At 41.9% G+C, this 25,290-nt stretch overlaps 1 protein-coding gene across 1 annotated transcript in view; it reads left to right on the plus strand.

The window, feature by feature from the left end:
• NIN (ninein) overlaps positions 1-22,672 on the plus strand; it is a 76,594-nt gene extending 53,922 nt beyond the window's left edge. The window contains exons 20-29 of the mRNA XM_054400312.1: positions 78-191; positions 1,609-1,731; positions 2,260-2,373; positions 3,893-4,039; positions 5,577-5,756; positions 6,887-7,036; positions 8,420-8,518; positions 12,438-12,629; positions 20,673-20,786; positions 22,463-22,672. Coding sequence (XP_054256287.1) covers positions 78-191; positions 1,609-1,731; positions 2,260-2,373; positions 3,893-4,039; positions 5,577-5,756; positions 6,887-7,036; positions 8,420-8,518; positions 12,438-12,629; positions 20,673-20,786; positions 22,463-22,672 — 1,443 coding nt within the window. The remainder of the gene's footprint in view (positions 1-77; positions 192-1,608; positions 1,732-2,259; positions 2,374-3,892; positions 4,040-5,576; positions 5,757-6,886; positions 7,037-8,419; positions 8,519-12,437; positions 12,630-20,672; positions 20,787-22,462) is intronic.
• Positions 22,673-25,290: the final 2,618 nt, after the last annotated feature.

A 25,290-nucleotide genomic window follows, 5' to 3' on the forward strand; every position in this document is an offset into this window, starting at 1 on the left:
GCTGCAGCATCCTCTGGTTAACTCTTGTTGCCCTGCATGTCTCCTAAACTGAAATCTGAGCCTTTTGCTTTTTGCAGTCCTCAAATCTGGTGTCTTCCTTGGAGATGGAGCTGTCAAAAATGAAGGTTCAAGCTCATATACTGGAACAGGAGAACCACATCCTCAAGCAGGAACTGGAGAACACAAAACAGGTATGATCCTGTTGGGATCATAGAACCACTGGGGTTGGAAAAGACTTTTTAGATCATTGAGTCCAGCCCCCCCTAGCCAAGTCTAACTAAACAACATCCCTAAGCATGGTGTCTACTAGTCTTAAGTATCTTAATCTCAAATGATTCAGGCACTTGAGTGCCATCAGATAATGCTGGTTTTCTTTTAATCAGAGATTCATAGAATGGGTTATGTTGGAAGGGACCTTAGCACATTCATGTGGTGCTGAGGGACATGGTTTAAGTGATTGTAGCTTAGCAGTAGTGGTGGGATTTTGAGCTCTAGGAAAGCAATTGGACTTAATCTCAAAGATCTCTTCCAACCTCAACAGTTCTACAATTCTACCTGAAAGAAGGCTTGAGCCAGGTGGGAGTTGGTGCCTTTTCCCAAGTAGAAAGTGACAGGACAGGGAAAACTGCTCCGTGTTGCACCAGGGGAGGCTTAGATTAAACATCAGAATAGGTCACAAAATGCTCCCCAAGGAGGTGGTTGAATCCCCATCTCCAGAGGTGTTGAAAAGCCGCAGAGATGTGCTGCTGAGTGATGTGATTTAGCCCCAGACTTGGTAGAGTTAAACGTCTTAGACTCAATGTCTAAGGTCTTTTCCAGCTGAAATGATTCCATAATTCTATCATAATTTCCTGGAGGGCTGGGTTATCTCCTGTATAAGCATGGTTCAACTGGCTGTGTCCATCTATGCTAATAAACACAGATAATGAAGGCTACAAATGCACTGGCTCTCCTGATTAGGGCTCCACAAAGTCATTTTCTGCCCAGCAATAAAGCTCTCATTTGATGCAACCAGTGCTCAGGACTGTTAATGGTCTTAAAAAGCAAAAGCAGATGAGGGCTGTTCAGTGAAGAGTGGATTGTGGGAATCATAGAAGTGTTTTGGTTGGAAAAGACCCCTAAGGTCATCAAGTCCAACCATCAACCTAACACCACCACAGCCATTAAACCATGTCCTGAAGTGCCATGTCCACTTTACTGAAAGCCTCCAGGGATGGCTGGACTAGGTGATCTCCAGAGTTCCCTTCCACCATCAACAATTCTGATTCTTGAGAAGACGCTTTGCCTGATGAAGGTTCACAGCAATTGAGTTGGCAAAGAGTTTCTGCTGATCAAACTAGAAGAGGTCTTCATTTCTTCTTGGCAGAAGCTCCAACCCTGGAGGTGTTCAAAGCCAAGTTGTATGGGGCCTTGAGGTGCCCCTGCCAATGGCAAGGGAATATGAGATAGATGGTCTTTGAGGTCCCTTCCAACTCAAACCATTCTATGATTCCTCTCTCTTCTGCTCTATCTGGAGTGAGATGTGTGGCCCAGAAGCTTTGTGTGATACTTGCAGAAATTTGGAAACAGCACAGAAATGTAACTGTCAGGGTGGTTTTTTTTCCACAGCTGCCCAGATGTCCTGACCTCTCTGACCTTCAAAATGAAGTTTCGAGTTTAATTACTAAAAATGAAAACCTGCAGAAAGAAAAAGAAGCCCTGAGTGAGGAATTAAACAGATGTATTGATAAGGTAGGAGATGACAAGTGCCAGTTCACAGCGCTCCCTACATGCTGTTGCAGGCTGTTAAAATACTTTTATCATCATCTGTATCACCCTAAACTGGAAAACTACTTTGGATTTTTTTTTTTTTCTTACCTTCAAGCCAGATAAATGCTTAATTGCCACTGCCTTTTTTTTTTTTTTTTCCCCTAGCTGCTCTTAAAGAGAAAGGTTAAATTCTGGAGCACAACTCTAGTGTAATTTGATTATGTAGAAAATGCCAAACATTGCAAGGGACAGACTCCTATAAATATTGCAGCAGGACAAGGAAGACAGTGTTTTTCCACTTTTATTGCCGCTCTGAACTCAAGCAGAGTAGCTAATTATGGGCACTATAAATAATGATCCTGTTGTCTGGAGATTCTGGCTGGGAACTAAGGGTTTGGGGTTCTTTTGTTTGATGTCCTGAGTTTTCTCTGCGTTGCTTAAGTCTGGAAGTCCAATTGAGTTAAAGAAAATCCTGAATGAGTCGTGCTTACTGAGGTAATCTTATTTCAGGTAGCTAAAATAAGCTGCTTAGAGAATGCAATTGGCAGCTTGAAGCAGGAGCAGAAGGGCTGGGAACAGCAGAGTCAGACACTGAAAACACAGCTCACCATTTCACAGGAGAAGGTATAATCATGGGGTCTGGTGTAGCCCTGGGTCAGAAGCATTTTTATAATCTCTTGTCATGCTTTTTTCCATTAAAAGCAGCCCTCATCTAATGTGGACAAAGATGTCATGCAGCTAAGAATGGCTGCTTTGATGGGCTTTCAAAGTGACGTCCTTAAAGAACAAGAGGAAACTTGTTAAATGAAATGAGGCACTTTTTTCCCTTGAGAATAAGTGATGTTGTTTTGCATCTACAGCCGAGTTCCTTCTTCTCAGTTCATTCTGCCCAGTTTGTCCTAAAATATCACTATTCTGGTAGGGCCTTGTCCTTCTCACAGAATGAAAGATGGTAGGGGTTGGAAGAGACCTCTGGTGATCATCTAGTCCAACATCCCAGCTGAAGCAGGGTCACCCACAGCAGGTTGCCCAGGATAACAATGACCAGGTGGGTTTGGAATCTCTCAAGAGGAGGAGACTCCACAACCCCTCTGGGCAGACTGCTCCAGGGCTCCAGCAGCCTTACAGCAAATAAGTTTCTTATGTTCATACAGAACCTCCTGGGTTCCGTTTTGTTTCCATTGTCCCTTGTGCTGTCACTTGGGCACCACTGGAAAGAGTCTGGCCCCATCTTCCTGCCCCCCACCCTCTGGCTCTTTCTGAGCATCGATCAGATCCCCTCTCAGGCTGCTCTTCTCCAGGCTAAACCACTCCAGATCTCTCAGCCTTTCCTCTCCAGGGAAGGAAATAGAACAAAGGGCTATCTGCCTGGCAGATTACACTTGCAGTTTCTTCTTGACTATGAGCAGCCAGGAAGAATACAATAACGTGAGAGCAATCTTCCCAGCATATCAGAGCAAATATTCAGGGCTGGAAGGTGAATGCAGTACTGTCTGTGTTCAGCTACTGATGTTGAACAAAGTCAGAAAACGAGCTAGCATTTAGCTCAGCTCTGGAGTCCTCAGCACAGGAGAGACATGGACCTGTTGGAGCAGGGCCAGAGGAGGCCACAGCAATGACAGGAGGGCTGGAAGCCCTCTGCTGTGAGGACAGGCTTGAGAGAGTTGGGGTTGTTCAGCCTGGAGGAGAGAAGGCTACGGGGAGACCTTCTGGTGGCCTTCAGTACTTAAAGGAGCTGATCAGAAAGTTGGGGACTGACTTTTGAGCAGGGCCTGCAGTGACAGGACAAGGGGTGATGGTTAAAATTTAAGAGGGAGATTCAAACTGGAGAGAAGGAAGAAATTTTTGGTGCTGAAGGTGGTGAGGCACTGGCCCAGGCTTCCCAGAGAGGTGGTAGATGCCCTGTCCCTGGAACCATTCCAGGTGGGGCTTTCACCAGGGACTTTCGACTAGATGATCTTGAAAGGTCCCTTCCAGCCCAGACTAGTCTGATTCTATGGTTTTTAAAAGGGGCTGTCAGAGTTCTGACTTCTTCACTCCTTTCATCAGAGACTCTAAATGTGCTGCCTATGTGTCCTAGCAGATCAAAGGTAGTAGAAATCTTGGTCCAGAGAATACCAACCTTTGTTCCTTCTCCTTACAGGTTCAGAGTCTAGATGAAACTCTGCAAAATACCAACCTCCAAGTGTCCAGACTGAAATCAGACTTACAGGTGACACAACAGGAGAAGGAAGCTCTTAAACAAGAAGTGATGTCTTTACACAAGCAACTGCAGAATGCCAATGAAAAGGTAACGGACCTCAGGTGCCTCAGAGTCATGTCAATTTTGTATACCAGGGTTTATGGACACTAAAATGATAGAATTATGGAATGATTTGGGTTGGAAAGGTCCTTTAAAGGTCATCTAGTCCAACCAACCAGCTGCCTCCCTTCTGTAGCCTGCTGCTGAAGCCAACTTATTTGTTTAGTTTGGCTTGTGTATCAAAGGGACACAAATAAGTGCTGCAGGCTCGAGCAAGTATGCTCTGAGTTACGCAGCTATTGATTTTAGTTTTATTTTAAATAAGTGATATAAAGCTGATTAAAAGAAAAGCTGTACGGAGGTTGGTACCAAAAAAATATTCTAATGATAATTTCTGTATTTCATAGATTCATAGAATGGTTTGGGTTGGAAAGGACCCTCAAGATTATCTAGTTCAAATTCACCTGTGTGGGCAGGAACACCTTCCACCAGACCACTACAAGCCCTTGCAAAAAGTCTCTCCCCAGCCTTCTTGTAGCCCCCTTCAGATATTGGAAGGGTGCTCTAAGGTCTCCTGGGAGCCTTCCCTTTTTCAGTCTGAACAGCCCCAACTCTTTCAGCCTGTCCTCATAGCAGAGATGCTCCAGCACTGTGATTGTCTTCATGGCCCTCATTTGTTCGTTTTAAAAGAGTTAATAAGTCTTGTTGGTCGGGCTTGATGGGGCTCTCAGCAACCTGAACTAGTGGCAGATGTCCCTGCTTACTGCAGGGGGCTTGGACAGTATGACCTTTAAAGTTCCCTTCTAACCCAAACCATTCTATGATAATGTGCAGATTTTAAACTTATATACAATAACTTTAGAGATGTTTGGAACATCATCAGACAATGATCAGTCCATCTCCTGAGTTTCCACTTTTCCCTGAAATAAATATTGGGGGGTGGGGGGAGAGGAAGAAGAAATGTGGCCAATGTATGAATTTATATCTATCAAAACTGTAATTATATTAACAATCAAGCTAGTAATTGGCAGAAGGGTCTAATTTTCAGTCAGCCATAGTTTTGAAAGGCACAGTATTGTACCAGCCTCTCTTAACAGATGAGGAATTGTCTGAGGCAGGTTGTAGACAGCAGTCTTGGGATTGGTGTTAGGAATTCAGTTCCTAATTTGGCTTGTTCTCCATGTAATTAAGGAATACTTCATGTCCACGTGGAAAAGAAGCTCTTTCACAATTGTGGGACAGGAGCTCAATTACAGCCATTACTGCATAATAAATGAGACTGAGTTCTCTGATTTGCCTGCTGAGGCTGTAAACTGGAGCACAAATCAGTGTTTTGCAGCCCTGAGCTCGGTGCCTGGCTGATAACTGTGATTTTAGTGAAGGGAAGCACTTTGGGTTTGCACTGTGATTAGTATGTTGGGTTTCTTACTGGAAAACAGTGTGTAAGGCTGGGAGGAAGATGGGAATTCTGTGACTATTTAGTGTCAGTCTGCAGTTACTAAAAGCTTCCTTAAACCCCACCTGAATAGAGAAAATGTCTGCTGCTTTGTTGAAGGCCTAACCCTGCAATTCTGTCTGTCTCAAGAATCGGGTTCTAGAACAGGCTGTGCCTTCCTCAGGGCTGCAGGACCAACAGAGGCAACTCCACTGGGAAGAACTGGTCCAGCTGACAAAACAAGAGCAGCAGCTGCTCAGACAAGAGAATGAGAGGCTGCAGAAAGAAGTCCAGAGCACCAAAACAGAGCTGGTTCACTCCAGAGAGAAGGTAACCTGAGCAAGAAAACAGATTATGGAGGAGGTCCTTGTGTGCTAGGCAAAATGTAGTGATTCTGGTGTTGCAACAGGTAATGCAGGACATACCTTCCTCGTAATTCCAGGAGAGGAATGTTGCTCATTAGTTTCAATAGAAACATTTGCAGAAAGAGCACATCATGGACAGGTTTTCCTTTATACCCACTCTGAGTGCAGACACTCTTGTGGTGTTTCAAACAGCCTTTTAAAGAGAAAATCCTAGTAACTCATGGCCAAGATTCTGCTCTGACTTTGAGTTAATGCCCTTCTGTTCTTTCAGAAAGACTTCTTAATATTCTGATAATTCTTCATGTCCAGTTTCTTGGCTTACAGTATTAGGCAGGTTATGGGGAGGAGGAATCATAGAACGGTTTGGGTTGGAAGGGACCTTAAAGATCATCTAGTTCCAACCACTGCTGCCATGGGCAGGAACTCCTCCCACCAACCCAGGTTGCTCAAGGACTCATCTACACTGGCCATGAACACCTCCAGGGAGGGATCATCCACAACTTCCCTGGGTAACCTGTTGGAAGATGCTCAAAGCTAAAATGTCAGAAATACACCAGAATCTGCTGTGAGTCCAAAACTGGTTGGTGTTTTATGTGAGGCAGATGGAATTAGACTTTTAATGGTCTGCAACATAGCATCATAGAATCACAGAATGGTTTTGATTGGAAGGAACCTTAAAGATAATTTAGTTCTAATTCCCTGCCATGGGTAGAGACACCTTCCACTAGACCAGGTTGCTCAAGGTCTCATCCAGCTTGGCCTTGAACGCTTCCAGGCTTGGAGCTTCCACAACATCTCTGGGCAACCTGTTTCAATGGCTCACCACCCTCATGGGGAAGAATTTCTTCCTAATGTCTAATCACAATTGAGCTTCTTCCAGTTTGAAGCCATCACCTTTGTCCTGCCAATCCATGTCTTTGCAAAAAGTTCCTCTCCAGCTCTCCTGTAGCCCCCTTCAAATACTGGAAGGCTGTGAGAAGGTCTTAGTGGAGCTTTCTCTTCTCTAAGCTAAACAATCCCAACTTCCTTAGCTTGTCTTCATAGTGGGGGGTGCTCCAGCATTTTTCCTCATTTGTTCTCCTCTGGTCTCTTTAGATCCGACAGCTGGAATCTACAATCCTTGCCCTAAAGCACCAAAAGCATCAAAGCCAGTCAGGTATCGTCAAAGCCATAGAGCAAGAGAAGTTAAGCCTGAAGAGAGAATGTGAACAGCTTCAGAAGGAGCTGTCATCTGCAAACAGGAAGGTTGGTTTTAGATGGTGAATACATGGCTCAATGCAGTACTTCACCATCCCTAAGAGTTAATGTGAAAGCTGTAATTTTATTTTTATTCACAGAATCCTATTATAGAATGGCTTGAGTTGGAAGGGACATTAAAGATCATCTAGTTCCAGCCCCACTGCCCTGAGCATTTTCTTCTTTTATTCATGGAATCCTATTATAGAATGGCTTGAGTTGGAAGGGATCATGAAGATAATCTAGTTCCAGCCCCACTGCCCTGAGCAGGGACACCTTCCATTAAACCAAGTTGCTCAAAGCCTCATTCGCCCTGGTCTTAAACATATTCAGGGATGAGGCATCCACAACTTCTCTGGGGAACCTGTTCCAGTGCCTCACCCACCCTCACAGTAAAGAACAATTTCTTAATGTCCAGTCTAAACCTACCCTGCTATAGTTTAAAGCATTTATTCCTGAGCTTTGAGTTCTTCTCAGGAATCCTTGTCTCAGGGAGCTGAGTATCTTATGTGTTTCTGCAGAGCATGCAGACTAGAAGTTTGTGACAAAATGCTATGGGACTTGTAGTCACTGCAGACACTTCAGTAGTAGAAAAAGGGAACCATGCTGGAGTGCTCTGCAATATGCAGTTACTTGTAAGCCAGAATTAACACTTTTAGACTAAAAATCAGTTAGTCTGCTTGTTCTTTCGATCTTGTGTCAGAGATTCATAGAATCATAGAATGGTTTGGGTTGGAAGGGACCTTAAATATCATCTAGTTTCAACCCCACTGCACTGGCAAGGACACCTCCCACTATCCCAGGTTGCTCAAGGCCCCATCCAACCTGGCTTTGAATACCTGCAGTGAGGGTGCATCCATGACCTCCTTGGGCAACCTGTTGCAGTGTCTCCTCACCCTCACTGGAAAGAATTTCTTCCTAATATCCAGTCTAAATCTCCCCACTTTCATCCTGAATCCATTCCGTCTCATCCTATCACAACAAGCCCTTGTAAAAAGTCCCTCTCCACCTTTCTTGTAGCCCCCTTCAGGTGCTGGAAGGCTCCTATAAGGTCTTCCTGGAGCCTTCTCTTCTCCAGCCTGAGCAGCCCTAACTCTCATAGCCTGTTCTTATAGGGGAGGTGCTCCAGCCCTCCGATCATCTTCATGAGCTCTTCTGGACCTGCTCTAACAGAACTAGACTCAGTGCTCCAGGTGGGGTTCTCAAGAGAGCAGAGTAGAGGGGGTGATGATGTGTAACATTGTCTCAGACATCACTTCCATCAAAGCTTTACCTTTGTCTTTTAGTCTTGAATTTTTGTGATGTGCAGTGATTCATGACGTGCATGGTGGGGAAGAAAAAAAAAAAGAGATAAACTCCTGTTTTTCTAAAGACATTTCTTGTCTTTAATAGATCAGTCAGATGAATTCTCTGGAACGTGAACTGGAAACCAGCTCAGAAAATGAAGGGCTAAGGAAAAAGCAAGTCAAACTGGATGATCAGTTAATGGAGGTACTTTTCAATCAGTGTTGGCTGTACTGAATGATGTGGGGCTTTATGACTATCTCGCTGAATCTATGGATTTATTTAAGCACAGCTCCTAGATGTGTAGGAGGAAGGGAAACTAAACCAAACTAGAAGAATTTATCTCCCCTAATCTCATCTTTCATGACCAAGCTACATGACAAACATGCTGCTGTGAAGCATGGTGTGGTTTATCAGAAGACTTCAGATATCAAACAGTGAAGAAATTTGTTTCTGAGCTTGAGGCAAGGCTAAGGCTTCCCCAACCCTTCCTAAAATGTCTAACCTCCAGTTTCCTAACTAATATTTGTCTAATGCTGCTTGTAACACAGAAACCTGTTCTTATTTACTGAGTTAAATTGTTGAATTTAAGCCTTCCTATTTTATCTGATTTTTTTATATGACTTACTATTAATCTACAAGCAGGAGTGAGAAATTCACTTGAGATTCTTCCGAAGTATGCTGTTCAATGTGAATGTTCCATTCTGCTGGAGATGGATCATGCTGGATGTTATGGAAACTGCACAATTCCTGAGTGTCCTATATTGTGTATCCCTCAAGGTCAGACTAGACCTCTGAGCTGTCTCTCAGCAGCGTGCCTAAACTTGATGTCCTGGATTTGAGTTTAAAACATAATATGAGGGGAAAAAAAGAAACAAAAAGCACTAAATTTTTTGGCTTGTTCCATAAATCAAAGCAGCTTCTAGTTGAGTCATTTTTTAAAAGATTTAATCTTTTTCAACAAGAGAGCAAATGGGGAACATGTTATACTGAATGTATGAAGTAATTAGCTATAAAATTGCTGGTTTGATTAGAAGAGATGAGATTTTTTTGGACAAGTTACTGACAAGAGTGTTTGTATGCCCTCTGCTTTTATTTTTTATGGTCTTAATTAAGCTTTGTGAACATTCCAAACACTGTTTAAACCCTTTACTATAAACACCAAGCATGGAATTGTGGGGTTTTCCTAAAACTAATACTTCAAACACAAAGGACTCTTGTTACTCCTGTTTAACCTTTTCCCAGCAGGTGTGTTTAACATTTGCTTAGCACTTGATGACTTCTAATGTTCTCTCCTTTTTCTTCGTGGCTAACCTGTCTAGAACTCAGTGGTTGGAACTAGCAGAGAAGGGTGCAGTTCTCTTTCTGAAATAGTGTGCGAAGGTAGAGCAATTGTTTTCATTGTACTGCTGTGGCATGGAGAAAAAAACAAACAAACAAAACCACACCACATTTCTTTTCCTTTATGGATTTCTTTTTATTTAGTACATGCATCTTTGAAGGAGAAGAAGCCACTCTTCATTTTAACATCAAAATTAGCTGCACTAAATTCCTGTGGGTAGTGTGTCGAGTGTTTTGGATTCTGTACTCCAAGTCGAACGCTTGCCATGAAAATGGAGAGAAATCACCAACTGTATTACAAAGAATTTAAACTGATGGTAAAAAAAAAAAAAAAAGAAATGAAAAGTGGCTCAACCCCTTCCTTCATAACCCACTGGCTGCAAGGCTTGAAGGTGTTTGCATATTTACCTCTGAAACCTGCATGCTTTTTTTCACCAGACTGTCAAATGTTTCCTTACTATTAAATGATATGTGATCAGTGTCATGCCAAGTAGTTTAGCAAGTTCATTGTTATTCCACTTTCTCTCTCAGGTTAATATACCCAGCATATTCATTAGCCACACAATTGGTATTTGTTTTTAAGATGCTGATGTTAATTAAGCTGTTTCTTCAGCTCTTTCAGTAGGTACTTGAGTGCTTCACAGCATTACAGGAAACCCTAAAAACAAAAAAAATCATAGAATCATTATGTTTGGAAAAGTCCTTCAAGGTCATCAAATGCAGCCTTCCAGCCAATACCTGCATGAGTACTAGGCCATGTCCAGAATCACAGAATCATTAAAGCTGGAAAAGACCTTTAAGTTCATCATTTCCAACCATAACCCAACTACCATGACCACTAGACCATGTCCTGAAGTGCCACATATACTGCTTTTGGACACCTCCAGGAATAGTGACTCCACCACCTTCCTGGGCAGCCTGTTCCAATGTCTGACCAGTCTTTCAGTAAAAAAAATTCTTCATAATATCCAATCTAAACCTCCCCTGGTGCAACCTGAAGCCATTTCCTCTTGTCCTATCACTTGTTATTAGAAATAAGAGACCAGTACCAGTCTCACTGAAACCTCCTTTCATGTAGTTGTAGAGAGCAATAAGGTCTCCTCTCCACCTTCTCCTCTTCAGGCTAACCAATTCCATCAAAATCTCATTATTTTCACTGTTTATGCTGTCAGTAAAAGAATAGCTCCTTTACAAACAAGTTGATTCAAGAGAACTTCTTGATTAGCTTACAAAAAACAACCCAACCAACCAATAGTTTTATTTTAAAGTACTTATAAAGCTATTTTCTGTTTACCTGGGCCAGCAGAGATGTACAGATGTAATACAGCCAGAAGAGCTGCACCACTATGAAAAATATCTATGATTATTTAATAATAACTGACATGATTACAGAAAGTGACCTTAATTTCACCACTTGTGAAAGACAATTAAACCCACTATACCTTTTCCTAAGGGAACAGAGAAATGGGTTTGAGATAACAGGTGGGAATTTTGTGATGTGGTCAACTAAAGTTTTTGGGAGGAAAGGACTAATCTTACACAAATTCAAGTTGTAAATCACCTTTTCTGAAGCATCAGGAGTTTTACTGTACACTTCTGGTCTATTTTTAGTATTCTGAATCATTAAAACTGAGAGTCTTACTCAAATTTACTTTAGTCAAGAAAAATGCTAAATTGTTTCATATGACCATCTTAGCTCTTAATATTGTCTGAAAGTCCATCTAATGCTGGGCCAGTTTATCCAATCTGAGCTCTTGTGGTTGCAAGGCTACCACAGTAAGACAGTGCCAGAAATGTCTCTTTCACAACCACCCATCCAGTAACTGACAGCAGTGCTGGGGAAGGTAAACTTCTTGGGGCAAGCCTGTTCTGAGGTACTTGTTTTGCTGTAGCAGGGACTATTAGGAATGGGGTCCTGTTGTTCCACATGAGAAATCTAATTTTCACAGAATCACAAAGTGGGGTTGGAAGGGACCTTTGGGGACCTACTCTACCCCCCTTTCTAAAACAGGGTCCCCACAGCAGGTTGCCCAGGAGCACAATGTCCATGTGGGTTTGGAATCTCTCCAGAGCAGCAGACTCTACAACCTTTATGGGCAGTCTGTTTTAATGGAGTCTCCTGGGTTCCAGTTAGTGCCTATTGCCCCTTGTCCTGTCTCTGGACATCACTGGGAAGAGTCTGGCCCCATCCTCCTACACCCCACCCTTTAGCTCTTGCTGAGCATTGTTCAGATCCCCTCTGAGTGTGCTCTTCTCCAGACTAAACACCCCCAGGTTTCTCAACATCTCCTCCTCACAGAGATGCTCCAGGCCCTTCAGCATCTTGGTAGCCTCTGCTGGACTCTCTCCAGTAGTTTCCTGTCTCTTGAACTGATGAGCCCAGAATTGGATACTGTACTGCAGGTGTAGCCTTATTAAGGCAGAGTTGGAGGGGCAGGAGAACCAACCTTATCTGCTGGCCACACTCTTCTTAATGCACCCTAGGAGACCAGTGGCCTTCTTGACCCCAAGAACACACTGCTGGCTCATGGTGAACTTGTCCACCAGCACTCTCAGGTCCTTCTCTGCAGTGCTTCTTTCCAGCAGGGTAACCCCTCACCTCTACTGGTGTGGGGGTTAGTCCTCCCTAGGCGCAGGACCCTACGCTTGCCCTTGCTGAACTTCACGAGGTTCCCTTCTGCCCAGCTCTCCAGCCTACAATTGTTCACAGGCACGTCACCAAAAGATACCTGGTGTGAAGGGCAGTGCTACTTTCTCCTGATGGCTGCCTGACTTTACTCTCCAGATGCTCCACTCCAGCACCAGTGTGATGCTTAGCCAACCTCCGCACTCCCGGGAGCTCCAGCAGCAAGGCTGTGCTATGGTGCCCAAGGAACAGTTCCTGCAGCTCCAACACCAGCTACTACAAGCAGAGAGGAGGAGTCAACGTCTTCAGGAAGAACTTGAAAGTCGACCTTCTGAAACAAACATGCAACAGGTAAAACTCTCATTTCTCTGCAGGCTCCAGCTTCAAAAGGCTATCTGGTTAGTTTCCTCCTTTGCTCAGTTCTGATGAGATCCATTCTCTGTTTATGCCAGTTCAAAACTTAATTAAAATCCACTTTTATCCAAGATGGGTACAAACCAAACCTTGGTTATTTAGCATCTTGAGCTTGAGCCATAGCTTAATCCTGAACCACTCCTATCCACATTCAACTGGCTTTTCTCCTCCTGCTCAATGGGCAGTAAGTGTTTATAGAGGGGTTTGGGTTTTTGTGTTTTCCTTTCTTTATCCAACATCCATGTCTGGAACCATTGTTTTCAAAATAGCATCCCACCATATATTGCACAAGCACAAACTCACCACACATAAAACACTGGTGTGGGCTGTTGCTGTCACATGGAGCTCTCTCAGCTGGAGCAGAGCAGAATGCAAACAAATTAATCCTTTTTATAAGGTCAGCCTTATCTTCATGATTTGGCTATAAGACAAGATGTTGTTTGCAGAAGGTTGTTACTGGTCGAGACTCTGTCCATGGAGACATTCAAGATCAGACTTGATGTGACTATGGGCAGCCTGATGTTGGAGGTATCCCTGCACACTGCAGGGCAGTTGGACCCTTTGAAAGTCCCTTCCAACCTGATGCAATCTGTGGATCAATGAAACGTCAACATTTTGCATTTCTGAAGAACACCAGCTAATTACAAGGAAAATTACAACCACTGCAGGCACTAGGCAGTTACTTTTAGTGTTGGTTTGGGGTTGTAAGATGTAAAACCGAATTACAGGCAATAGATAGAAAAGTCTGCATCTCTCATAGTAAATTCAGCTTGGGGACTAGGTTTGCCGAATGACTCTTCAAAAAAGTAAGTGAATTTCTAAATCTCTAAAGCTTTGTCTCAGGACCCAGGTCTTAAAATGATTTACAGCTTTATGAGAAAAGATAAAGCTGCAAATGACTTAGGTAAAATATTAACCCTGACAGTGCTGCGTTTATGGTTGGAGTTGATCCTAAAGGTCTTTTCCAACCTAAGCAATTCTATGATTAATCTGTTAGCAGGAAAAAAAATGAACCCTTTACATTGAAAATTCAGATTGCAGTTACACTTCTAAAAAATACGAACTCCTAATAGCTCAAAAACCTCTCAATAGGCTCAATACTGAGTTACATTAGAGCCAGCAATGTGCTCGTGTCAAGGGAGGTTCTCCTCCATTCTACTCTGCCCTAATGAGGTCATATCTGGAGTATTTGGTCCAGTTCTGGGCTCCCCAGTTCAAGAGAGACAGGGAACTACTGGAGAGAGTCCAGTGGAGGCTACAAAGATGCTGAGGGGCCTGGAACATCTCTGTTAGAAGGAAAGGCTGAGAGACCTGGGGCTGTTTAGCTTGGAGAAAAGCAGCCTGAGAGCAGCAAGAGCTAAAGAGTTGGGGTCAAGACGACGTGGCCAGACTGTTTTCTGTGGTGCCTAGTGACAGGACAAGGGGCAGTGGGGCACAAACTGGAACTCAGGAGGCTCCGTTAGAACAGGAGGAGAAACTTTTTTTTACTGTGAGGGTGCTGGAGCCCTGGAGCAGGCTGCCTAGAGAGGTTGTGGAGTCTGCTTCTCTGGAGAGATTCCAAACCTGCCCGGACATTGTGATCCTGGGCAAGCTGCTGTGTGGACCCTGCTTTAGCAGAGAGGTTGGACTGAGTGATCTCCAGAGGTCCCTTCCAACCCTCACCACTCAGGGATTCTATATTCCAGAAAAAATGATATTTTGAAGAGAGAGTATGTGCAGTCACAGTTTCTATAGCTTCAAAATTTAGCGTGAAAAGAACATCTCCCTGAAGGTGTTGAAGGCCAGGCCTTTTGCAACCTGGCCAAATGGAAAGTGTCCCTGTTCATGGCAGTGGGGTTTGAACTAGATGATCTTTAAGGTCCCTTCCAACCCAAACCATTCTAAGAATCAATAAAAATCAATCAGTTGTAAGGTTCTCTCTCTTTCACCTGAGTCCTGACAGAATTCCATTACTGTGGCTAATTACTTGATCAACTGCAGTGGTAAGCAAAGAGTATGCAGCTGAGGTTTGAAATCAATAACAGCCAAATTACAGCAGCTGCAGCAAATGAATATGCTGTGTTACTGCATTAGGAGTGATGACTTTGTCATTTTTGCCTTCGATAGCCTGAGGAACAGTTTGCAAACTAGTCACATCCTGGAACTTGTAGTTCTACAGATAAAGCATTTCTGTTCTTCCTGTAAAAGCTTTTCCTCTGGAAAGCTTCATGAATTTAAAAATACTTTCAGAGAGGCTTTGCAAATATTTGCTGTCAATGCAGTAATGCACTTAATCCTTTTCTTTTTTTTTTTTAATTTTTTTTTTGTTTGGCTTAGGTTTCTTGGGGTTTTGTTTAGGGCTTTTTTCTTGTTTTTTTTTTTCTGTTGTTTTTGTTGGTTTTTTCTATTGTTTTTGGGGCGGTGGGATTTTTGTTCTTTTTTGTTTTTTTGTTTTTTTTTTAACTGTTGTTAGGGTTTTTTTCTTTTGTTTTTGGCTGGTTGGGTTTTTTTTGGTGGTTTTGGGTTTGGGGTTTTGGGGGGGCGGGGGGGGTTGTTTTGTTTATAATTTAAGTGACTAGATATTCCAGTTCATAAAATCTCCTGCAGCTTTCCTTATGGGCTTTACTAAAAGACTTTCCAGAATCATTATTGAACACATGCATTCTACAACTAGGAGGCCGAGTTTGGTTTAGTTTGTCTCAACTTTGATGTTTCTGTAAGCACATCTTGCTTTAATTCTCATTGTTGATTTGTTTTTCTTCATCATCCTGATTTCTAAGGTTAACATCTAGTTGAGCTTATGTCCATTTTAATGTCCTCTTTAGCACCTTGAAAAATTGCATCCTAATCCCTCTTCATCATCTTTTCACCAGTGAGTACACCACCAGATTATCTCCATGCTTTCTGTGTAAATTTAATTACTTAGTTTTGCTGCTGCTGCTTTGCACTTTGCAGCCTCCTTAGATCCTTCTGTGTGATAAGGTATCCAAAGTTTTATCCCCTTCCTTCCTGTTTTTTTGGAATTGTGTTCATCATGTTTTGCAATTTTCATGGCTCTTTTGATCATGGCTATGATGTTCTCACTCATTTGACATTCAGCCTTCAGATACTGTCCTCCAAATGCTGCTGCCATACATTCCACAGTCCACTAAGTTAAAGCTCCTGAGCCTTTTATTTTTGCTGTGTTAACCTGTCTGGACTCCTCTGAATTGCAAATGGTTTGGTTTTGCTGTGTCTAGTGCTGTGATTCTTCCCTGCTGCACAGTAGCAGCTCCTGCACTTGTCCTCATATTCCTTCCCCAATAACTAGATTTGGGAACCTGTTAATGACCTCATATTTCCCTAAGTTCTTTTAGAAACTCTGCTAAGCAATATTTTTGTACAGAGTTGCTTAACTTCCCTCTTTCTTCAGCTCTTTATTGTCAAAGTTCTGACCAACAGCTTGGGAAGTCTCAGGAAAAGACTTACAGCTAGGTGTAAATTAGAAACAAGTATTCAAAGGAGATCAATTGGACAATGTTTTTCAGAGTCTTCAAGATACAAAGAGATATAAAACTGTCTCGCTTTATATGTATTTATTATAATTTTTATTATTATTTATATATGAAAACCTGATATATTAATATATATGTAAACAATTATATGTAGGCAGACAATTTCCTCCTAAGAAATTAACTGCTCTGCTAATTGCAGTTAATGAAAAGGAGGCTGAGGAGACACCTCATTGCTCTCTAAAACTACCTGAAAGGAGGTTGTAGCGAGGCAGATGTTGGTCTTTCCTCAGCAGTCACAATGGATACCACAAGAGGAAATGACCTCAAGTTACACCAGGGGAGGTTGGGACATCAGGGAAAAATTCTATACTGAAAGGGTTATCAAAGACTTCCCAGGGAAGTAGTTGAGTCTCCATCCCTGGATGTATTTAAAAGCAATTTAGATATGGTGCACAAGGATATGGTGTAGTAGTGGCCTTGGTAGAGGTAGATAATGGCTGGGCTTGATCTTGAAGGTATTTTCCAACCACAAGTGATTCTGTAATGACTGCCACTAACCTTTCTAAATCTCTCCAAAACCTGGAGCCACTTGCAAGAGTCCTTCCCTCTAGAAAATGCATCCTGAATATTCTTCAGTAGGGCCCAGTGACAGGACAAGGGCTAATGGGCACAAACCTGGACATAAGGGGCTCCATCTAAATATGAGGAGGAACTTCTTTAATTTAAGGGTGACAGAGCCCTGGAGCAGGCCACCCAGTGAGGCGGTAGAGTCTCCATCTCTGGAGACAGTCGAAACCCAGCTGGGACGTGTTCCTGTATGACCTTCTCTGGGTGAACCTGCCTTGGCAGAGGGACTGGACTCAGTCTCCAGAGGTCCCTTCCAACCCCTATGGTTCTGTCCTTCTGTGAATATCTCCCAGTTTGCAGATGTGTAGTGCTGATATTTAGAGAAATATAATCTGTGGTACTTTGCATGGGGGAGAGGGGGTTGTGTGTGCTGTTTTGTTTGTCTTGTGTTGCTTGCTTTGCTTGTATTTGGTGTTCTGTTGTTTTTTGTTTGTGGTTTTTTTTAATGATTCATAAGTATTTACAAGAAAAACAACAAAAAAAAAATCTGGATATCAGGGTGAAGTATCCCACTTGCCTTCTTTCTCTAGGCCTTGCTACCGGAGCAGCGAGCAGTGCATGCAGATTCCTACCGGAGGATCGGGCACCTCTGACAGTTTGGCTGCTTATGATCTCATTCCTTACCATGATAAACACACACAAACACATGAACTGGCATAAGCTGAGAAACTTGAGGATCACATTTTGTGGTGTTTTGTTTTGTTTTTTTTTTTTTTTTTAATTTAAAACAAAAAAAGAAAAATAATGAAGGAAACAAACAAACAAACAAAACAACAATGAAAACCCAACCAACCAAAAAAAAAAAATCCCAAAACAGGAAAGGAACAAAAAAAGTCTCCACAGTATTATTTATTTGTCTAGAAGCTATTTTGTTGAAAGTTCATAAGCTGTCTTTTCTTTTTATTAATTATTATTTTATTTCTTACAAATGCTTTTTATTTATGTTATTTAAAATGTGGAGTCGTTCACATTGTGAAAAAGAGACTATTTTTTTCTCAAATGGTACTAATTTTATATGAGACTTGGAGAAAATCTGGGGTATTTATACTGCATTTTTTTTTGTATGAGATGTATAAACTTTTTACCAGAGAAAGATGATGGTTTTGGGATGTAAATGAAAAATAAAATTTCTCTCTTTGTTTTTTAAACATAATGTCTCTTGTCTTAATAGTATGAGTAGTTTCAGTTTTGTGAACAAGATTTGAGATAAAATGTGTTTTGATATTGAAGATAATAGCTTTGATACTGAGAATCTCATATTCCAGTTGTCATATTTCACTTCAGGGCAAGATTTATAATAGGGGGGTAGACTTGAGTACATTACAAGATGTGCCAGGGGAGGTTTAGGCTGGATGTTAGGAAATATTTCTTCACTGAAAGGGTTATCAAACATTGGAATGGTCTGCCCAGGGCAGTGGTGGAGCAACCATCCCTGGGGGTGTTGTTCAAGTGCTGTACGGACCTGGCACTTGGGGACATGGTTTAGTGTTGACCCTTAATGCTAGGTTGAAGGTTGGGTTGGTTGATCTTGAAGGTCTCTTTCAACCAGATATATTCTGTGATCTTTAGCAGATCTACCTGCACTTTCACTACATAGGTAGAATATCTGCTGCTGTGACCATGAAGTCAAAAGCCAGTGATGGAAAGGGAAAGCTAACACACTTTTTTCTTGGATAACATCCCTTAGTTCCTTTTCTTTTGGCTCAAATTATCAGATTAAACTAGGTTTTTCATATTTTAAGAGACACCCCCTTCCTGGAGGTGGTTGGATGAGCTTTGAGCAACCTGGTCCAGTGGAACATAGCAGGGATTGTTTGAACTAGAATATCTTTAAGGTCCCTTCCAATCCAAACCATTCTATGAATCAATAGAACATATCTTTAAGGCTTCTAATTTTTCTATTTGAGAGCCATGAGCTGTTTCAACTCTCTGATTTCAAAGATATTTGCACCTGTCCTTCTAAAGCCCTTAAAGTCAATGCCTCAGCTGACTTCTCCTGTTAAACATGACATAAATGAAGTTAAACAGACTATTTTTCAGATCTACTTCAAGCCAAAAAATAGGAATCAGAGGTACTGAGACAATTATAATTCTTAGTTTCCATTTAACTACTTGCTCAAGGCCAACACGGCCACTATGAAGTGAAAGAGTCAGCCATGGTTCTGAATTCCAATCAAATTACAGAAGAGGGATGGAAATAACTTGGCTAGAAAATCCCCTGCAAGTTCTGCCTTAGCATTTTTTAAAATCCAGAAATATATCCAGTCCAGCAACCCTGTAAAACAGCTTCCTATGACTAATGTAACTTTTTTTGTCAGTGTTTTTCACAAGCTAAGTGGTTCTATAACCTCACACGTAAAATCAAGGAATGGGTTGGGTTGGAAGAGACCTTAAAGATCATCTAGCTCCAGCACCCCTACCATGGGCAGGGACATCTACTAAACCAAATTGCTCAAGGTCTCCTCCAGCCTGGCTTTAAACACCTACAGGGTTGGAGCTTTCACAACTTCTCTGGTCAACCAGTGTCTCACCACCCTCATGGGCAAGAATTTCCTCCTAGTATCTAATCTAAATGGAGGTTCTTCCAGTTTGCAGCCATTGTCTGTCACCCTTTCACTAGATAGAACTCAGGAGTTTCTGGTGTTACAACAAATAAAATATTGAGTGGAGTTCAATCAGTCCCCTCAGGGCATCTTTCTATGGTGGTTTAGATGAGCAACTACCTACCCAAAACACTCCTCTCTCCATTTTTCATTTATCCTCCCCCAGATGTATAAAAGTACTTCTGGTTTTGAAGGTATTTTGTTTTGGAGAGAAGGTTAGGCATTCAAAAACCTGCCTGGATGTGTTCCTGCGTGACCTCCTTTAGGTAAACCTGGCTTGGCAGGGGGATTGGATTCTATGATCTCCAGAGGTCTTTTCCAGCCTCTACCATTCTGTGACTCCATTAATACCTCAGTGGTGGTGCTAGCCAGACATCATTTTTGGGGGGTCAAAATCTGCAGCTTTCTATTGCAGTATTATCTATCTTCTTGGCTTTGTCTAGAGCTGCAAGTTCCAGCCCTGCTGGTGCCCTCCTGCCTCTTGAGGCTGATCTCACTGTGTGTTAGTGCTCAAGGTTAATCTTCTCAGCTGACTTCCTAGAATTGGAGTGAAAAAAAATATCATTGAAGTAGAGAATCCTCTGTCCTTGCAGTCAGTATCCCAAATGCAAACAGGTTTTCTGTAGTTCCTGGGGTTTCTAATTTACTGGGGGAAATTTCACTTAAACATTGGTGTAACAGATCTCTCCCAACACTGAGATACTGCACTTTCAGTTAGACTTTGCTCAGGGAAGAAAAAGAGCAAAACCATTTGAGAATTCCTGTTTGGAAATGTTGGTTATTGACAGTTAATCTAAAATAAATTTTAAAATCAAGTTTGGGATAATTATTTTCTATTTTTTAGGGAATTACTCAATTTCAAGGGGGCTTGGTGTGGGAGAGTTGTCAAACAACAGACAATTATGACCTCACCTTAATTGTCTTCCTAAAATGGTGAAGATTTTTGATAGGTACTTTGTGAATTATGCCAGCACCTAAGAACAGGAATCTATCAAAAATCTATCACAGTTAAGACAACTTAAAAAATTTTTTAATCAGATTTTCTTCCATCTGGTAATTTCAAATGTAACATAGAGTTGGAAAATTAATTTAAGGCTGTGAGTGTCCTTTAAGTGTTGTCATAACTTTTTGCTTCCACAAACGGAGTTTGGAGTGCCAGCTATTTTCTTAAACATTAAACTGGGGGGTGGAGGGAAAAGAAGAGACTAGTGAATGTGAACTTGGTTTTGGTGAACTGATTTTCATTAACTGATCCTCACACAAATGTTGCTTTCCAGGGAGGTCATGAGCAGCTTCTAAAAATGATGGAAGAGCGTATGATGGATGTCGAACAGAAACTAAGGCTTGTGAAGAGGCTTCTCCAAGATAAAGTGAATCAGCTCAAGGAACAAGTAAGCATTCTTACTCTCTACTTCAAATCATCCCTGTTGCTTCTGTAAACAACTAAGTGATCAAAAGCTGCCAAGTCACACTTAGCAAATGAGGAAAAATAATTTCCTGAAGAGCACAGACAGGACTGTTGTACAATTATTAATTTCTCTATGCCCCTTGTCCCAACCTACCCTTTGCTTCATGTGGTTTTGGGGTTTTGGTTCTTGCTATGCTCTGTCTTCTTCAGAAGTCCTCAGTACTGAGTTCAGTTTTGAGCCCCTCACTACACAAAAAGACATTGAGTTGCTGTAGTGTTTCCAGAGAATGGTACAAAGCTGGTGAAGGGTCTGGAGATCAGGTCTGGTGAGGAGAAGCTGAGGGAACTGGGGTTGTTAAGTCTGGAGAAGAGGAGGCTGAAGTGAGCCCTCATTGCTTTCTACAACTACCTGAAAGGAGGTTGGAGTGAGGTGGAGGTTGGTCTCTTTTCCCTCAGGTGACAGAACGAGAGGAAATGGCCTGAAATTGTGGCAGGGGAGGTTTAGGTTGGATATTGGGAAGAATTTTTTTCCTGCAAGAGTGGTGAGGCATTGGAACAGGCTGCCCAGGGAGGTGGTGGAGTCACCATCCCTGGAGGTGTTCAAGAAACGTGAGGACATGGCATTCTGGGACATGGTCTAATGGCCATGATGGTGTTAGGTCAATGGTTGGACTCAATGATCTTAGAGGTCTTTTCCAACCAAAACTTACGAAAAGGTCTTTGGAACACCCAGGTGTGGCATAATAACAGCATGTGTTTTCTACTAAGGTTCAGTCTCCTCTTTCATTCTAAGGAAGTGCTCTGCTGAGAGGACTTCCTGCAAAGCTCTTCCCAAAAGCATGTAGACAAGTGCTAGGCTGGTACCCCCAATTTTGTAGGATGAGCTGGTGGTACAAATTTCAGAGGAAATCTCTCAGTGGAATCACTAAGCTTGTGGGTCCTCTCATGAGCTAGACTCATTCGTAGATGACATGCAATGAAGCAGTATTCATCTGACAAGACTCATTTGAAGCCTATCCTTGCCTGATCCATAAACTCTTTCCAGTTTCAAACTATTCCCATCATGTGTAAAGACTCCACAAATGTACAGATTTTCAGCAAAGGAATATAAGATGAATGCATGAGTTGTCTTCCTGTACTTGGCACTGGTGAGGCCACACCTTGAATACTGGGTTCAGTTGTGGGCTCCTCACTGCAAGAAGGACATTGAGGTGCTATAGCAGGTCCAGAAAAGGGCAAGGACAATGGTGAAGGGTCTGGAGAAGAGCTCTTGTGAGGAGCAGCTGAGGGAAGTGGGGTTGTTCAGCCTGGAGAGAAGGAGGCTGAAGCAGGAGACCTTCTGGCTTTCTACAGCTCCCTGAAAGGAGGTCAGAGCCAGGTGGGGGGCAGTCTTTTCTCCTTAGTAACAAGTGATAGTACAAGAAGAAATGGCCTGAAATTGCACAAGGGAAGGTTTAGGTTGGATATTAGAAGAAACTTCTTTTCTGAAAGGGTTCTCAAACACTTAACAGGCTGCCCAGGGAGGTGGTTGAAATCCCCATGCCTGGAGTTGTTTAAAAGATGCAGGGATGTGGTGAAGAAATTTTTCCAGATATCCAACCTGCAATCTTTATTTTGCTTTTCAATGCACTGAGTAATCATGTTCTATTCACAATTCAGCTTTCCAAGAACACTAAAGCAGATGCAATGGTCAAGGATCTCTATGTTGAGAATGCACAACTGCTGAAGGCTCTGGAGATGACAGAACAGCGGCAGAAAACTGCTGAAAGGAAGAACTATTTGCTAGAAGAAAAAATTGCCAACCTCAATAGGATAGTGAAGAACTTGGCATCCCCGACGTTGAAGTCAGCCTCTGAGATAAGGTCATAGCAAAGCCATTCAAGTCTGCCACAGCCCTGTGCACTTTACTGAAATGTTGGTGTTTCAGCCTTTTCACTGTGTTGCCTTTTTTGTACTGATGAGTTTTAGTGAACAGCTGCCTCCAAGGAGAGGAAAGAGCTAAATTCCAAACCTGGACACTGCCAAAACAGAATTTTTTGTTTATTCCCAAACCGGTTTTCTGCTAAGTTTTGGCTAAAAGTTATCCTCACTACAGAAAAACAAAGATGTGTTTTTTTTTTTAGATTAACTTATTTTGATATTTGGGGTTAATTTAAAATGTAAATTCTGAATCTGATACACTTGAGGTGATATTCCTGCCTAGATTGAAGCCAAGGTCTAGCACAAACTTACATCACTGAATTAAAACTGTATTTTTGGCTTCCTAAAATACTTCATGGCCCAAACCTAATAATATTGAGAGGCCAGTCATCAACACTGTCATTTTAAACTGCTGTTGAAACCAAAACTTTCCTGATACAGTCTGTCCTGCAAGTGGGTTATGGTATATTGTAAAGCAAAATGTTCCATTTCAAAAAGAATTTTGGGTTGTTCTTCATGACTGTTTCTCTGCAGAGCTCAGAAAAAAATGTTGTCTTAAAAATATGTGAATAGACTATTGCCTCCAACTAAATGTGATGTTTCATCTGAAGAAACTTCCCAGCTGGCAAAGAAAGACTACTTTTTTTTTTTTTTTCTTTTAAGCTGTACTGCCAGACAACTTAAAAATTGTAGAGGCCTTACATTTATTTTAATTTTGTTTTTTGTACATGGAAATAAGTTATTCTAAACAAAAGAAGAGCCAGTGAAGATGTGAGGTTTGTTTATATAACTTGTAAATTCATTAAAGCAGTGGGATATGTTTATTAAACAACTGGCAGAAGAATGAAGAGGGGGATTAAAATGATTTTGTTAGTGAAATCCTGTCACTTAGGCCTCACAAACATGGATCTTTGCCAGCAATGCAGTGTTCAAGTGATCATTTAGAAAGGTCTGCCTTCTGTAGGAGATCTGAGGACAGGACCTAAGTGTTACTAATTGTGAAGAAACATATTCAACGTGAACATGATGAACTCAGGGAATAAAAGCCTAGATTAGCTTCCTTCACCATCATAAATGTGGATATTAATGCCAGAGGATGAAGATGTATCTGCATTAGGAAAAGCAGGATAAAACCAAACTCTGGATGAGTATTTCCTAGACCAATGTGCAGTCATGAAGGTGAAAGAGCATCAAGGTTTGTAGTGACAGGTATGTTTTGATCCCATGTGATCAATCAGCGAGGCTGGGAAATGGAAGTTTTCTGAGAATACCTTCAAATTTGGCACAGAAGCAGCTGAATTAGGAGCTCACATGCTCAAACACTTGTACATAAACTATTACCAGTTTAAATGCCCTCTGCTACCATCAGACCAGTAAGACATGGTCAGCAATGTAACTAAAACCGGTAAAAGGGCCATACTGGCAATACTTGAAACTGGTCCTCTTTAAATATGCATGAATTTGGAATGCAGGGGAAGGTGGTGAGTTGTTTTGTCTCCAAGACCACTAGCAAGGTGACAATTCTGACAGCAAAGCCAAAAGTCCCCCAGAAACTGGGACAAACTGCCTGCAAGCTGTGGGATAGACCAGGGAACATGATGCCATGTGGTACTGTGTGGTTGTAAGGGATGGTATTTATGTCTGTGTGCTTACACACCAGTTTTGGAGGGTTGAGGGACTGAATTAGATATATAAGGTGTATAGATATATAACCCTTCTCCTCCTCCTTCTTTCTCCTTTTCCTTCTCCTTCTTTCTCTCTCTTTCTCCTCCTCCTTTCTTTCTCCTCCTCCTTTCTTTCTCTTTCTTCTCCTTTTTCTTTGTCCTTTCTCCTTCTCATTCTTTCTCCTCCTTTGCCTTCTCCATTGCTTTGAGGCAATAGAATGAAAAATGGAAATAGAATCATGTAAGAAGAACATGTTGGGGTATCACAATTACTAATTATAAATTACTTTGCTGTTCTAAACACCTGCACTGGGTGTTTCTCTAAGCTATCTCAGCTTCAGGGATTGACACATCCTGCTTTTTAGGGGCAGCACAATGTTTTTCTCATCAACTTGAAATGTCAGATTGACAAATTGCATTGATACAAATCGGAGCTTTTAAAAAGATGAAGCAATGTGAGCTTGTTATTTCTTTTAATATTGATCAGTGGTACCAGCTCTAATTAATCTCTATGTGCAGGTACCAGGGCTGTCTGTCAGCAACACATTTTGGGGTGAGTCAGGGAAATTAGCAGAGTCTCAAAATAATCCTAGGAAATGATCTAAAGGAGGTTGGGATGATCAGAACTGTACATGGAAAAATGTTATTAGGCAACACTTAACACAACTTTGTATCCTGACCTGTGTTTACTTCCAGTGCTCAGTCTCTGATCAAAGGCTGAGGAGAGGGAATGAGTATTTCACTTAAATTGTTGTGCAATTAATTTCACATTACTCAATTTTAAAGGTGAGACTACTTAACTCATTCTTTTGATCTCCTGGATTGTTACCAGGCTTTTATAAACCAATCATGCAAAGGTTTCCAGAGCACAGTACCAAAAAAAAAAAGGGGGGGGGGGGGGGG

The sequence above is a fragment of the Indicator indicator genome, chromosome 4 (assembly GCF_027791375.1).
Source record: "Indicator indicator isolate 239-I01 chromosome 4, UM_Iind_1.1, whole genome shotgun sequence".
Taxonomy (NCBI): domain Eukaryota; kingdom Metazoa; phylum Chordata; class Aves; order Piciformes; family Indicatoridae; genus Indicator; species Indicator indicator.